Source organism: Antedon mediterranea, chromosome 1 (genome assembly GCF_964355755.1).
Source record: "Antedon mediterranea chromosome 1, ecAntMedi1.1, whole genome shotgun sequence".
Classification (NCBI taxonomy): Eukaryota; Metazoa; Echinodermata; class Crinoidea; order Comatulida; family Antedonidae; genus Antedon; species Antedon mediterranea.
In genome coordinates this window covers 37,540,727-37,557,344 of record NC_092670.1, presented here as the reverse complement: position 1 = coordinate 37,557,344, position 16,618 = coordinate 37,540,727, and the positions used below count along the sequence as shown (strand labels likewise).

Below are 16,618 nucleotides of genomic sequence, written 5' to 3'. Positions count from 1 at the left end.
GCACATATAAACACATAGCGCTAGCGTTTTTACTTTGCTTTATCATCAACAGTAATTTGCACTTATAAATCTGTGGCATGACAGTATTTTGATGATGATGTATAGTATCGGTTAAAACTTGAAATCTAGCCACATCTTTATTAAAAACCCAAGCCTTCGATTTTTCCTGCGAGAAACGCAACATTTGAGGTGAGTCTCACAACAGGCAGAATAAGTACGACAGAGTTCCTTGATTTTCAATCAATATGTACAGTATACAAAATGTATAACTGATCGGATACTGTTGGTACGACTGTATAATACTAAAATTATTAATTTAAAAATCAGGTTCATTCCTAATTATCAATATTAATAGGACTGTTTTTAGTAGTATTTGGAGTAGTTTCATGGTGATGATGAGCAGTAGAGTCTGGCTCACATATTTATAGGAGGATGGGAAGATGTTGAAAAAAAAAAAGGTGGGGGGGGGGGGGGATTACTTTTTTGCTTGCCACCAGCAGAACTCTTTATAATTCAGTGAAAGGGTATAGCCCGAGCCTATATGAGGGCCCCTCTCATAATTTGTTTTAAACATCTGTATTACATAATTAAAATACTGTATGTTGCATAATTATTTACCAATAAATCAATAAAAGAAAGTAATTGTAACCATTATTAAATAGTATTTTTTACTTCCCTGTAGAGCCTCATACCTTTTCCACCTTGTGGTTATGAAGGGATGTGATCTAGCGTATCCAGGAAATCCAGACCAATCCTTTATACTTCATCCGGATCTGTAATATCCGGATGAAGCCATTATATTAAGAATACTGTATATTTTTTAAAGTTGATTGATTGATTGTCAGAAACATGTATCTAAAGCTCTGTACTATCAAACTAGTTTGACAAAAAAAAATGTGATGTACTCAAATATGGTAGTGATATGCCCAAATATGGTACTGTAGTGATATCATATCATATCATGTCCATATATAGGCACATCACATTTTTTTCTCATATAAAATTTGATAATGTAAACAGAGCTTTACATTTCACAGGGATCATGTAATGTAATTTTGCTTTCTAAATATAATTTTGTTTCTGCAGTAACTGGAGTAGAATCATTTTGACATGATCCCTCGGTACTAATTGCCTGCACACTTAATTCAAGCAATTAACCTTGAAATAATTATGACAGGTCGTTAATTACAATAATTATTATTTGCTTGCAGACATGCTTATTGTATTATGACAGCTGTGGGAAAAATTATGATATGTTTTTGACGCGTATTTCTTACTAACTGGCGGGTATCAAAACAATTTTAACGCATCAGAAATGGCAGATATTTCAAGTAGTAATTTATCAACTTATAAGCTGGTTGTTGTCGGGGACGGTGGTGTCGGTAAAAGTGCAATTACAATTCAGTTCTTCCAGAAAATGTTCGTAGAAGATTACGATCCAACGATTGAGGATTCGTACATGCAGCATGAGGAAGTAGATGGAGAGTGGTGCATGTTAGATGGTAAGTTGTGCAAAATGAAACATTTTTTTTGTTGGATATGCCATTTTAATGTCACCTTATAGTTAGAAAAAAATGTAGTTACCTGAAAAAAAAAACTGTGATTTTAAGCAAAAAAATAGTTTTTGGTTGAATTTAACCATTTATTTTTGTCATTTTTTTCTTAAAATTACAAAAACCTACATTCAAAGTCGGATTTAATTAATCTTCATTTTTTCATTTTTTTGGGGAAAATGTGTTTGTAAAAAAAAAGAACATATAATATTATGTACAAAATGAGAAAAAAACAACATGTAATTGTTTTAAACATCGATGAATTTGTAAATTGGCAACTCACTTGCAAGTGTGCTACAAATTTCACTTGCTGTTTGTATCTTAGCGGGTAGAAAATTACCAAACTCGGGGGAATTTTAAAAGTGTGTTAGGCGAGTGATATCGCAATCCCATGCCTCAATAGACAAGACCTGTACCACTATTGTATCAAATTAAAAGGAGCTTTTTTTATGATGGGTTATCCTACCAAGACAGCGGGCGCGGATTTAGGTGGGGGATAAACATGGTTTTTTAAATAATGTTATTTTTATGCAAACTGACGGATTGTTTTTATCATTTATGAAATATTTAACCCCCTCCTAATCTATAATGCTGGATCCGCCCTTGGACAGTATTATAATTAATTTTGTCATTTTCTTTCAAAAGTTTTAGATACTGCCGGACAGGAAGAATTTAGTGCAATGAGAGAGCAGTATATGAGGAGCGGTGGCGGTTTTCTTCTCGTTTATTCAGTCACAGATCGAGCAAGCTTTGAGAATATTGTTGGATTTCACAATCAGATTCTCAGAGTCAAAGACAGGTGATGTCATGTTCAGTTTCATGCTTAATCAACCATGTTAATCATTTTGTTAAAGGTGTGAAGTGGTTTAAATCTAAACTAGTGATTATGGATCTCTATAGTTTTCGTTTTGTTTGTGGTGAAAGGAAGTGAGTGCAATAACTAAGTAGCAGCACACTATGTAGAACTGGTAGAACAGATATCTAAAATCATTCGTTCCTTTTCCCATCCGTGCTTTCAATGACAAATACTGTTGAATCACATTGTAGTCTATATTGTATAGTGTATCTTTACTTGTTTATATTTATTTTACTTATATCTATTTTGTATATCATTGTATTTTTATGTGAGCGATTGTGCCTATTATGAATTTCCGCAAGGACCAAATAAATCTGAAAAATATATGTTAAGTTACTGTTCTGGCACACAAATTTTCTTTTTTGTCATAATTAGTATGAGAATAGATCGGTTGAGTTTTGTTAAATTTTGTTAAGCCTAGGCCGGGGCCTATGCCTGCTAGCAGATCCTACCTGCAGCCATCTTTTTATGGAATTATGACCTCATCTGTCCCCTATTGACTTAATATTTGCTTTATTTATACAAGAGACTAACTGTCTTTACGTTTGAATCATTGAAGTGGTCTGAACAACTGATAATAGCATGTGATTATTAGTTCACTTATTGGCAATCTTCAATACATTTGACCTAAATAAATTCAAGTAATATCCAATTCTCAGAAAGATAAAACTAGGGCAGGAGTTATTTCCGTATTTTAAGATTGTTGATCGGGTAAACCGTCATCATCATCTTATACAAATATTTTTATAAAGCTTAAAGAGAGCCCTGGGGTCTTTTCAAAATTAGTTTACTGCAGTAACTGCATTTTACTGCAGTAATGGGTTAAGAGTCAAAATGGAGTTACTGCAGTAAATGCAGCAGAATAATGTTTTTTAACGTTTTACAAAAAGTAAATTAGATTTCCCTAAATATAATATTTTTATAATACTTTTGAAATATTACCATTATGATTTATATTTTGAGGTCAGATCAAATCAATCCGTTTAAATCAACCATCAAACCTGTATCCTTGCCGTTTGATTGGTTAATTTCCTTTCAATTATTGGTCACATGGTGTGCAATAGTATGCACTATTAAACGGTCCTACAATTAATACTTTTTTTTAATTAAAAAAAAAAACCTTTCATCATTTACCTCATGCCATTATTTGTACCAATCCACTCATAAACATTTATTATTTGTATACTATTGCATGTTCAGCTTTTTGACTAAACTCAACTCATGAAATATCTCCCAATTCAACTCATAAAACTTTCCATTATTTGTATACTATTAACAAGGTAATGATTAAGAGTAGAATAAATCACTTTTTATATACATATTCAATATTTGACATTTAGCATTACAGTAAAGTGGCGACTATAGTGATCAGTAGCAAGAAACAAATCACAGAGGCTAATTAAAAAGCAGAAGAAGCAGCACTGTAATGAACCAGCCCGTAAATCCATTAAGTCAATTAAACTAGTAGAACAGATAACAATTCTTGGAAAGGAAAATCAATATTCTTTTTAAAGATGTATTGTCCCCCATTTTAATGTCACCTAATAGTTATCCAGTTTGACCAAAAATTGGATCGAAAAAAATGTATTTACCTGAAAAAAACTGTAATTTAAAGCAAAAATGGTCAAGTTGGCTGCCAGCCAATTGGTTTTTGGTTGAATTTAAGCATTTATTTTGTCATTTTATAAGTGAAAACATTATTTTTTTGTGGTTTTTTTTTCTACGGAAGTGATTAACTTTATTAAAATTACAAAATAACATATTCAAAGTCTGATTTAATTAATCTTCATTTTTCATGTTTTTGACAAGACAATACATCTTTAATTATTACATACAGTATATAATAACAATGTTTATCAGTTATTAGTTTTGTTATTTCATTCTTTTCATAAAAAAATAATTACAATTTAAAGCTCTGTCTACACTATCAAACTAGTTTGAAAAGTGTGATGTGCCCAAATGGTAGTGATATTCCCAAATATGGTAGTGATATGACATCATCTCATGCCCATATTTGGGCACATCACATTTTATTGTCACATGATAATGTAGACAGAGCTTTAGATTAAAATATCCATAAGACAAGTGAGAAAATCTATTAAGGGACCATCTCTAAATGCACAATTTTATTTAGTGTATAATACCAGCCTGAGTGATGTACTAACTAAATTCCTCTATGGGAAAAAAAGTTAGTAGGCCTACTACAGTAAAATCAAATTAAAATTTATGACATAAATTAAACTGTCCCCCAAAAATGTTTTTGTTGAATATGCCAATTTTATGTCACTTAATAGTTATTCACTTTGACCAAAGACTAGATCGAAAAAAAGTGTATTTACCTGAAAAAAAATTTTTTTTATAAGTGAAATAATTATTTTTTTATTTTTTTTTTTAGAGAAGTGAATAATCTTATCAAAACTGCAAAATGGCCTATTTAAAGTCTGATTTTATTAATCTTCATTTTTCATGTTTTTGGGGTAAAATACATACTTTAAAGTTTGAATGCACTATGACAACCAATTACTATCAATTCCGTCAAGGACATTGCATATCCTGGGCATCCGTTTAATTGGAGAGGCTTACAGAATGTTAATTGATTTATGTATAACAATCTTGTCTAAATATAACACGGTTACTAGGCTACTACTACTACTATGATAAGCAACCATGCTGTGTTTTACCATAAAAAAAGTACTTCACCCAGATACTTTGGTGTCGTCTTCATATCGGCAGACTTTGTACATTTATTGTGCTAATCATTGACTGTAGTTATGCACTTATTCACAGAATTAGTCTTTATTATTTGTCATATTTTATTACTTTTAATTTGGTTTTATCATTGTAGAGACTGCTATCCCATGATTCTCGTTGCTAACAAAGTTGACCTTGTTCATCAACGCAAGGTCACTAAAGAAGAAGGCCAGAATGTTGCGATGCAATTTGGAGTAAGTACAAGACATTTCTTCCTCCCACCTTTCAAAATTGTTGCCACTGCAAATGCTCTATAATAATAGGTATCCATTTTAAATATAAATGTATTTCCTTCACAGCTTCAGTACATTGAAACAAGTGCCAAGAATCCGCCTCAGAACATCGATACCGCATTCCACGAATTGGTACGCGTAATACGCCGCTCGCCAGAGGAAGGAAAACCAAGTAAAACAACTGGTTGTTTCCACGACTGCACCGTTCTTTGACATTACTGCCATTATCAGAAATACATCATTAAGACAATATTGAGATTGTGTGTACAGTGGAATTGAAATAATTTACCAGCCTAGCAGTGGTGTAACGCTGAGGCTCCTGGTTTAGGAACCCTAAGTGGCTCTCCAACGGCGGAGGCCTCAGGAGTTTTTAGCCTTTTTCGACATATTTTAATGCCGTAGCCGTTACGCCACTGTAGCCTAGTCTGCCTTATGCTCGTGCTTTTAATGGTAAAAAAACAAAGAATCTTTTGTATTGCACTCATTTTGCACATGTGCCGTGCCATATATAATACGGTTTTCGTATGTCACTTTGAAAAAGTACACTTAAAAGTAGCATTAATCTGAATGCCAGCTTTATATCGATGTCTCTATGAAGACGGTTAATTGAACCAGTACCAGTTGACTGTTGACCATTGAGTCAGAAGTGCTGTTACACAGATTAGGTACTTTGCATATCAAGGTGACAAGCACCTAATATGTAAATGTATACTATAGACGCAATGTAAGATAGGATGTGAACATGACCAGTTAACATCTTAAGTTGATTTCTATAGACCTTCTATATAGCACAACTACCAGAAGGTTCAGACAACTAAAGGCATCAAAGTAGACAATACAAACACAAATAATTAATGTTTACAGGTTTAATGGTGAGTGAGTTGAAAAATAGAGCAGTCGTTGAAATATTCTCTCCATTCAACAAAACATTAATTATTTGTTTTATAACACACCTACTTATTCAAGTTATTTATTCATCATAAATCATTGACGAATGCTAGGCCGGGAATCTAGGCCATTAAAAAGGGCAGTGTTCCAACCTTAGATGCGGAGTAGAATGATTTCCGAATGAGATCAGTCAACAACGTCGCATGGCAAAAATTCTCAAAAGAAAGCTGAACGTGCATTAAAGCCATTCATTAGATATCATTTTTCCATGAGATAGGGCTAATTAAAAATGTCACGTGATGCCTAATTTAAGAATAAAATCAGGTGCGTTATAATATATATAATATCGACATGATAATTAATATTTAATTCTTCGGGTATTCAATTGGTATCCGAAATTTTAAAAAAGATTATCAAAGTATATTACATGTAGATTAGAAAATAGTTTAGTTTTAAATTGTATAGTAGTAACAAAAAGTTATATATTTTGTTAGCAAAAGTCTATATTTTGGTTTGTAAGCCTGGTTTTCGTGGTTTTTCTAAGTTAACGAATATTAAATGAGGTAAAGTTGGGACATTCTGACATTTATTTCATACGACCACCCAATCTTATAAATTGTTTTGATAATCTAAAATAATTTTTTGACAGAATTTAGTTTAGAGATCAGCCTTTGGATTGAAGAATGGGGTCAATTTAAGGTCAATGAGTGTTTAAGCAATATTTATTTACTTGTGCTGCCTTATGTATATAATTTGTTTATGTAATTTTTTCCTGTACAGTACCTATATCTGATACTGTTTTGCTATTGAATCATGGAGAAATCTTTATGCTATAATAAATTATTATTTGCAATCTCAAATGTAAGTACAATACTGATGTGCAGTAAATTAATTATGGAATTATTAGTAATTAATATATTCTCAATATTCTTTCACAGAAAAATATAATAAAAAATGTTTTTTTTTTTATAACAAGAGTTTTATTGTATTGAACAGCCTCTGAAATAATGACTCTTTTTGTTATCTGTAAACTGGTCATAAATTATTCAAATATTTTATACCCGATAACTTTGGCAATATGACTGTGTAAGATCTACCTCCAAATAAAGATCATTGATATTTACGGAAGTTCCTCAAATTTAGCTGCCAACCACTTGTATTCCAAATACTGCACGATTCTATATACTTAGTTTGGGTACTAGCAATAGTACTTATCTGGAGGTACACCTGTATTACATATGCTAACTGAAATGATTCTAGCAATAGTACTTATCTGGAGGTACACCTGTGTTACATATGCTAACTGAAATGATTCTAGCAATAGTACTTATCTGGAGGTACACCTGTGTTACATATGCTAACTGAAATTATTCTAGCAATAGTACTTATCTGGAGGTACACCTGTGTTTTATATTTTAATATAAATTATTCTAACAATGGTCCTTATTTGGAGATACACCTGTGTTTTATATTTTAATATAAATTATTCTAGCAATGGTCCTTATTTGGAGGTACATCTGTATTGTAGAACAGATATTCATGATTATTAACTGCATAGATTAGTTTAAAATAAATAATATTGTCCATTTAAAGGTGTCCATTAATTTGAAAGTAGAGTTGTCCAAATGTATTATACTGGATCTCAGTATTATATAAAGTGAACTAAGCAAGATTGGGAAAAAAAAATGAAATATTTGAAAAAGGGAAAAATTTAAATAATTCTATCAGACACAACCCACCACCATCTACAAAAGTTGGATCTAATCGAGTAAAAATTAGGAATGTTAATCAGTGTAAAATAAAGATAACCTGTTTGTTTTTCCAACAATTTTTCAGTTTAAACTAACTTTGATCATTAAAGTTATTTAAAAATTGGTTGGTGCCCTTGAAAAAATTTTTTTACTGATGTGATAACAAAATTTGAACAAAAATGTAAAATGTTAAGAAATAAATTTAGTTAAAAAAAAAAAAATTTCCCACACCTAAAAAAAAAAATGGATGGGAATAATTTGTGTCTTATAACTCGGTCTTTGCCCCCTTTTTCAAATCAACTGTAGCATGGTATTCAATAAATTCTACCAACTTTTCCAACGAACGCTCGCCAGTTTCAAACTTAACTGGCTTTTGTTTATCATTAGCTTTTGCGAAATAAAGTGTTGGGAATCCCATATGGGTGTAACTTAGAGATGGCACATCATTGGCTGTGGCATCCATCTTAGCTATAACTATATTTTTGTTATCTTTATATTTCTTGCCTAGTTTCTTGAAGATCGGCTCCAGTTTTTTGCAATGTCCACACCAAGGAGCATACAATTCCAATAGGACGTCTTTAGATTTGTCCAAAACGATCTTTTCAAATGTTTTTCCAGTAACAATCGTAACTGGTCCATTGTTCTTCTTTGGGGTTGGCTGTGATTTAACAACAGGATCAACTTTACCTGTACAGAGAACAGAATTTTGAAGTTACCAAGTGATAACTAAACTAAAAGGATACACATTTATTTATTGTTTAAAGCTCTGTCTCCACTTTCAAACTGTATGTAACAAGAATATGATGTGCCCATATATGGACATGATGATGCTATATCACTACCATATTTGGGCATACCACTACCATATTTGTGTACATCACACATTTTTTCTCAATATAGTTTGATAGTGTAGATAGAGCTTTAAGCTACCTCTGTAAACAAACTCAACAAACTCTGAATTTGTCAAGAAAGGTTTATCAAAGTTTGCTGGTGTAAACTTCAGTAGTTGACAAACTTGCTTGTGTAGACTAGGCTTAAGAAAACCACTTTACTGATAAACTGTATGATAAGGTCTAACGAGATCATTCATATGGTAGTAGCCAGAACCAATCTATTGTAAATTAAGTAAATAAATACTGATTTACCTTTTTTCCAGTCATCAATAAATTCTCTCAACTCTTCGTCATCAAAATCTTCCTCTGGATCCATCCTAAACTTCTTTTTGTCATTTCCCCAGATACCGATGCTTATTTCTTCACCGCTGTCATCCAGCTCAAGCTCTTTCAGTTGATCTTTGAACTCTTCCTCGTCCGCGATGGCAAAGGTCAAATCTTTGTAGTCCTTAGCAACGTCTAATAACTTCTTACGCCAGATCTCAGTGGCTAGAATGTGTAAATTAATGTTCATTGTACTCAACTCAAAAACAAGTTCCATAAACACGTTTAAACACCAAACAAAGTTTCACTTACCAACTCTGTATTCAAAACTCCAGTCAACGGAATAATAAGCAACCAATAGAGGGCGGCCTGCATATCGCTTTTCTTGATTTGCCTTTGTCATCTGCCCAACCAACGGCAATTGGTGTTTTTCATAGAATTCCTCAAGATCATCGGAGTCTCCATCAGCCTAAGACAGTTGATAAAATTCAATTTTTTAATTTTAAGTGCATAAAAAAACCTCCATGCAATATATTATGAAATGGTGTATATGGGTCATTTAGGAAACTCAAAAAAAAAAACCGAGAAACTATCTTAAAACTAAAAGCATTTTTAAAGGCCAGTCTAAAGCTCTGTTTACACAATCAAACTTTATGCGACAAAAAAATGTGATGTGCCCATACAGGGTATATGGACATGATGTCACATCACTACCATATTTCGGCATATCACTACCACATTTGGGCATATCACTACCACATTTGGGCATATCACTACCATATTTGAGCACATCACATTTTTTTTTATCAAACTAGTTTGATAGTGCAGACAGAGCTTAAGGTGTCACAATTTATAGTTCACTGACTGCATAAAAGGAAAGTAACTTTCTTGTGGCCAGTATAAAGTATCCATTCTTACCTGTGTGAACACATATCTCTTTGGTTCATACTTGCTTTGGAATCGTTCTGGTACAAAGACAACAATAGATTCAGTTTTTGCTTTGTAGTGGCTTATAACCGTCGCATCAAATGTGTGGGCAAATCGGTAGTCATCACGTAAACTATTACCTGAAATTAAAACAATTTTTTTTTTATTTCATACGCTTCCTACAGCGAGCACAAACTCGCCAATTTCAGGATGGATAAACTATTTCATAATTTATCATGCTTATAAATCATGCTTATAAACTAAGTTTTAATTTAGAATTTTTCATAATATTATTATTATTATTAATATTTTTTATTTTATACGCATCCAACAGTGAGCACAAATACGCCAATTACAGGATGGATAAACTATTTTATAATTTATCGTGCTTATAAACCCCTCCTTTGAGGCTTATTGTTATTAATAAAGACACAGAACGGCATACATACATATATATATAATCTTCTTTCTTGTGTTTTAAACTTTTGTCTACACTATCAAATTTTATGTGACAAAAAATGTGATGTGCCCTAAATATGGACATGATGATGTCATATTTTTACCATATGTGGGGATATCACTAGTTTGATAGAGTAGACAGAGCTTTAATCATCGTATGTGTGGGTATAAAGTCTGGGCCTCATTGTGACTAACATTGCTATACTACATACCTTTGTCAAGGTACATCTTGTATAGATCATCTTCTTCACTACTAAAAAAGCCAACAATGCTGACATCATCCTGATGTTCTAAGAACTTCTTCATGTCCTTCAATGTTGCTTTATTCTTTGAACTATCGCCTGATTGTTTCTGCATATAATCGATTATTCCTGAAGAATGAAATATTGTTTTATCAGTGTACAATAATGAATGTTTATGAGTTGAATAGAGAGAATATTTCTATGGGTTGGAAGATTGATTGGCAAGTTAAATAGGACTGGTTTTCAACGAATTTTGAAACATTCATTATCAGTTTTTTTTTCACAAAAATCTGTCATGCAATAGTACAATTGAATAGAATTGTTATGATCATACAATAGAACCAATACTAAACAGCATGTTTAAAACGGCAATGATCCAGGTGTGTTGTGATTGACTAGAGTCTGTACATCAAGTTCAAAAGTTCAAAAAACATTTATTTGTTCAACAATGGCATTATACAGTATAATATATGTGTGTACATAAATGAAAACATAGTAATAAGCCATCATTTAGGGTCTTCTCTAGAAGAAATCAAGTTTCTTGTCTCGAGAAAGACACCAGAAATAATACACATACATTTAAACTAATACAATTTACTACTTAAAATAATAAATAAAAACAAAAACGATGAAATAAAAATAGATACTTTCAGTGTACTACAATCATAATAATATTAAAATTAGTATAAAGAAATAAGATAAAGACATAGACATTGTATGCTGGACCAGTGTCTAATAAAAGTAGAGGGCGACATATTGATAACAGTAACTTACCTGGGCCATCTCGTGGTCCATTATATTCATAATCTTTTCCATTCCTGAAGATTTTAAGCGTTGGGTAGCCAGTAACTCCAAATCTACCAGCGCTTTCTGTTGCTTCTGTTGCATCCACTTTAGCTAGTGGAATTGGGGGATCAAACTTTTTCAATTGCTGTGCTGCATCTTCATATTCTGGGGCTAGCTTTTTGCAGTGACCACACCTGAAGTAAAAGAATATAATTATTATTGACTTGTTTTGTGATTAGTGTGTAATTTAAAGTTTCTATAGGTTTGGTCGACCATGCAATAGTATTTTCAATCAATGCAATAGTATTTTCAATCAATGCAATAGTATTTTCAATCAATGCAATAGTATTTTCAATCAATGCAATAGTATTTTCAATCAATGCAATAGTATTTTCAATCAATGCAATAGTATTTTCTATCAATGATACAGAATAATTAGTATCATCGCTATTAGCACAGTTGACCCTATCGACAACGTCAACTATGCATCTAATGCTTTGTTTTCTATTGGCAAGGTGACACATAATCCTTAATTCTGTTGTCTTATCAGCACAGCGAACTAGGTGCATGATCATTAAAAAAAATTCACCTATGCAGATAGAAAATAAATAAATTATTATATGCTGTTAACCGTTCGTGCCAATAGCCTCTTCCCATCAACAACAGCGCGCTAGGTTGCTACAGTATTTTATTTGTGAAACTGAATACTTCCTATTTTAGTTTTCGACCTTGTTTTAATAAGGTTGAATAGGTTCACAGCGCACAATATTATTTGAGAAACGTCTTATTAAGCTGTCTACACTATCAAACTAGTGTGATGTGCTCAAACATAGTAGTGATATGCCCAAATATGGTAGTGATATCATCATGTTCATATATGGGCACATCATATTTTTTTGTCCCATCTGTTTGACAGAGCTTTAGCAGAACATACCAAGGTGCATAGAATTCAACAAGAATCAACTCTTCTTTGTTGACGACCTCATCAAATGTTGCGTCTGTCAACGTGATGACTGCCTCTGGAGGTGGTGCCCAGCTAGGATCTGCTTGCTCCTTCATGTAGCTCACAATACCTGAAAAATAAAATCAAAAAAACCATTTCAAAAAATCAACAGGAGTACAATTATCTATTCACATCTTACAGCTGTCTAACTAATGGGCCAGTGAGCATCAAGTTATTGGATGAATGGCATCAAGTCTTCTCAGATAAGGACTATAAACCCTACTGTAGGTCCAGTGCTAGGCTTGCACTGGCCGATCGCCAAGTCGCCATGGGCGAAAACGTTTCTAGATTGGCGAAAAATAAAACGGCTACTTTAGCCATTTTGGTGATGACATATGATAAAATAGATAATTAAATAACCATTTTGGCGAAAGCATAAAGTCCAACTAAAAGGTCCATTTGTCGATCTCCAAGCATTTATTTTGTTTGTTATCACATTGTTTACTTCAAGCTCCATTTTTCGTCAACTTGTTTCGTTGTACCAGGCGTCTCTTTGTTATTTCAAAAAGATGGAGATAGCAGAGGTAGACTGCACAGAGAGACAGACGTTACACGACACATGGACGATGAAGTCTACCCAAACTATCACGTGTTGTGCGCTGCACAAACGATCGACTACGTAGCCGACGGTCGGCTAATTACCGGGATTGTCTATTTTTCGATAGGGGTGTACTTTTCAGATTAAAAAGAAACATTATAGTATCTTCGATGAATGACGTCTTAATCTTATCGAAATCAAAAATGTATGCGTTATGCATTTTAGAGTCTTCCAATTTAATGTAGTTTCATATTTTAGCCTTAATAAACTTCCCTCGTGCGTCAGTAGTGTAAACAAAACAACATGCGGGAAATGGTAAAGTCTAACGGGGATTTAGCTGAACACACACGTGCATCTGAGCGGGGCCGGCCGCCGGCTTCTGTCTTGTTGTGTAAAATTAATAATAATCGGATAAATTTCTCGCCCTGACAGAAACGCTTCGGCGCAGCCTTGAGGGATGGAGAGACGTGTACTCTGTGCTTTGGCCTATATTATCTTACGTTTAACAACGATACGAGTGTTCGTTTGCTAGCGGAATGGATCAACTGCCGTTTTGGCTCTGGAGTTTTTTTTTAGGGTTATTCCATTATTAAAGTGGGGGTGTGTGGTTATGAATATTGTGTGCAGGTACGTCAATAGAAATGACATTGAGAGCCCTCTTCTGTCAGTTGACTGGTTCCCGGTCTACCGCCTTGTAATTGACTTAATCATGATTGAATTCCAACAACTTAAGAATATACAAAATGTTTACATAATTATATAACAATGTAGATCTATCTAATAATGTTTTTATTTTTTTGCAGATAAAGGAGGATCATCAATAAAATAAAATGATAAAAATTCCAGGCATTTCCCTCAATATTTTTAGCATACGATATACCGTTGCGTTGTTGTACATAATTTTGTAGGCCTAGGCCGGCGGTTCTGCACTTTTGCACCTCTTGAGCATACCCAATTTAAAAACATTAACCGGCTGCGCGGCGGTGATTCTGAGTGATTCTAGGACACGATTTTCGCCTGGTACGCCACACGCAAACATGACCAGCCAAGCGTAAAAAACAAAAGTAACATAGCGTTCAGGGGATTTCAGAAAACTGTAAAATGTTTCTTATTAAATTGATAACTGTATAAAATGCTGTATGATTAAAAACAATTTGAACAATTGTTTTGATCATGTAAAAAAAATACAAAAAAAAAATATTTTTTTTAATCATACAGTGATATACAGTAGGCATGGTTCTTTACTTTATCTCAGTGCCTTACAAAAATGTTCAGGGAACAGTGTATAGACCTGTTGACATAGATAAATTGACTAAAATGTTTTTACCACTATATTTCAAAAATTTTAAATGTTGGCTATAAACCGATTCATTTGGCTAAATAAAAAAATTAGACTTTAGCCATTTTGGCTATAGATAAACTGATTTGACTAAAAAAATATTTTGACTTTCGCCAAATGGCTAAACAAAATGAAATGTTAGTGCTACCCCAGCAGTGTACACATCTAGCTCATGTGCACTTTAAATAACCTAGTACATCTTTCAAGACGAGTAGGGTTACCCCGGTGTAATAGTACACACACAGCCACTGATCATAACTGGGCCCTCGGGGAGAGCAGTCTTTGACTGAAGAGGTTACCAAGTAAAAAACAAATACCAAAATGGTACTCCTTACCAGCCTCTTCACGAGGACCTTTGTAGTCGTACGCCTTTCCATTGCGGAATATTTTGAGGGTAGGGTATCCAGATACATCGTAGCGTCCTGCTGCGTCAGCATGAGCAGTTGCATCAAGCTTTGCAAGAGCTACAGGTGGATCATTCTCTTTCAAAGTTTTTGCAGCTTTCTTATATTCAGGCTCTAATCTTTTACAGTGTCCACACCTGAAATTGAATACAATAACAAATTAGCATTTTGTGTACTACTGCAAATAATATATACAATGTTGGAATACAAATAGCTTCTTTTACTGCCACAGGTTTGTTGTATAATGTATTTGTGTATATATAAGTTCAACACAATTAAAATAAAGACCTTGTCAGACATTGTCTGACAAGTATACTGTACCCACTAAACAGCTTAATGGCAAATCAGTCTTATTATTTATTAATTTTATTTCAACAATATTTTATTAGGGTGGACCATCCAGTCGAAGCTGATCATTAGGGACCCTCACAAAAATACATCATGACGAGACATAAAAATGTAATTGAGAGATAGATTGAGTAGCAAGATTATGGAGAGGTTTAAAAGTAAGACAGCCAAGTTGATATCGATATCTGTTATGAAGAGAAAGGGTATTAGCAATGGTGAAGTAAAAAGAATTTCAGTTAGATGTACGAGTGAGTTGATTATTTAGGGGGGTATGGATTACTGTACTAAACAATAACATCTAATAGCATCTAGGGAAAGGCGTGTGTGGAATTATTATGTATAGCATTGGACATGTTGCATGGTGTTTAGTACTAGGACTCCAAGAGATAGGCATGGACCAAGTCGATCCACTTCATTTGTCCACTTACCAAGGAGCATAAAATTCTACTAAAATTATTTCTTTGTCCATAACAACAAAGTCAAAATTCTCATTTGTTAGAACAATAACATCGCCCTCCTCTTCCACTACAGGATCCGCACTATCTTCAGCCTCCTCTTCATTTCCGGTCTCGGTTTCAGCTAAATAACAAACAAAAAATGATTTATTATTTTAATACTTCTTGGTTGGTTATAAATAAAGATTAAATGGTTTTATTTTCAAATTTTACTATCTTCAAATCAGAGTGCCTGCTTCAAACTAATATGCCTAAATAATTAAAGCACGATTGGTCTCCTCTTGTATTGTTGTTTATGTAGGTCGGTGCATTTTATACAGGCAGTGCTCGGTGAAAGATGAATGAATCTAAGCAAAGCCTACCCGTCCTACCTATATAGCCCATGCCTATCTTCATATACCATCCTCAGTCTGTGTATCATGATCATGATGTAGGCCTATTAGCCTATGGTCTATGCTATGCAGCAGGGGAGATGCATGTCTAGGCCTACCTAGAGCTAGCTAAGCTACTGAAATTATAACAGCTATAAATACCTGGAGCATCCGTAGCTGCATCCTCGTCAGCTTTACAGAGTTGCCTACCAAATATTAGCAAGCCAAAGATAAGAAAAGTTAGGAACTTAGCCGAAAACATCCTCACGTTTCTACCTCACACCGGTTCCGTGGGCCTCCTTCAAATTAGTGACACGACAGTGTTATTGTCAGTGTGTGAAACCCACTCACTCAATCATTTAGTTTGTCTTCAAACCTGTCATAAAGTAGTTATAGAAATGGTGATTTCCTTTCAAAGTTTATTTCTATTGTACCATCAATTGTTGCAAAATACTTATATAATACATAATCAACTGTAATCGGTGGATAGATTATACTAATAAGTTTGCAATTTGAAATTGAAAAAGTTTATGCGGATAGATATATTGTCCAAAATA

The 16,618-nt window shown here is 33.5% G+C and overlaps 2 protein-coding genes across 2 annotated transcripts; one reads left to right on the top strand and one right to left on the bottom strand.

Annotated features, from left to right (window-relative positions):
- Window positions 1-7,255, top strand: LOC140056605 (ras-related protein M-Ras-like). Its single transcript, XM_072102071.1, has 5 exons — window positions 1-189; window positions 1,212-1,502; window positions 2,199-2,352; window positions 5,255-5,354; window positions 5,460-7,255. Exons 2-5 carry the CDS (start codon window positions 1,316-1,318, stop codon window positions 5,604-5,606), a joined length of 588 nt encoding a protein of 195 aa, XP_071958172.1. The 5' UTR covers window positions 1-189; window positions 1,212-1,315; the 3' UTR covers window positions 5,607-7,255.
- Window positions 7,256-7,752: 497 nt separating this feature from the next.
- On the bottom strand, window positions 7,753-16,381 carry LOC140056436 (protein disulfide-isomerase A4-like). Its single transcript, XM_072101837.1, has 10 exons — window positions 16,224-16,381; window positions 15,664-15,814; window positions 14,819-15,024; window positions 12,538-12,676; window positions 11,592-11,797; window positions 10,788-10,946; window positions 10,108-10,256; window positions 9,502-9,658; window positions 9,178-9,414; window positions 7,753-8,719 (listed from the first exon to the last, which is right to left on the bottom strand). The coding sequence occupies exons 1-10, from the start codon at window positions 16,321-16,323 to the stop codon at window positions 8,298-8,300; spliced, it is 1,926 nt and encodes a 641-aa protein (XP_071957938.1). The 5' UTR covers window positions 16,324-16,381; the 3' UTR covers window positions 7,753-8,297.
- Between the last annotated feature and the right edge of the window lie 237 nt (window positions 16,382-16,618).

What these genes read in the sequence shown, in the direction of transcription:
- LOC140056605 (XM_072102071.1), top strand. Translation starts at nt 1,316, where the DNA reads ATGGCAGATATTTCAAGTAGTAATTTATCAACTTATAAGCTGGTTGTT. An exon ending in ATTCTCAGAGTCAAAGACAG is followed by an intron (nt 2,353 to 5,254) that starts GTGATGTCATGT and finishes TTATCATTGTAG; the next exon opens with AGACTGCTATCCCATGATTC. An exon ending in ATGTTGCGATGCAATTTGGA is followed by an intron (nt 5,355 to 5,459) that starts GTAAGTACAAGA and finishes TTTCCTTCACAG; the next exon opens with CTTCAGTACATTGAAACAAG.
- LOC140056436 (XM_072101837.1), bottom strand. Translation starts at nt 16,323, where the DNA reads ATGTTTTCGGCTAAGTTCCTAACTTTTCTTATCTTTGGCTTGCTAATA. An exon ending in CAAGATGTACCTTGACAAAG is followed by an intron (nt 10,257 to 10,787) that starts GTATGTAGTATA and finishes TTTTAATTTCAG; the next exon opens with GTAATAGTTTACGTGATGAC. An exon ending in GAGTTTTGAATACAGAGTTG is followed by an intron (nt 9,415 to 9,501) that starts GTAAGTGAAACT and finishes TACACATTCTAG; the next exon opens with CCACTGAGATCTGGCGTAAG.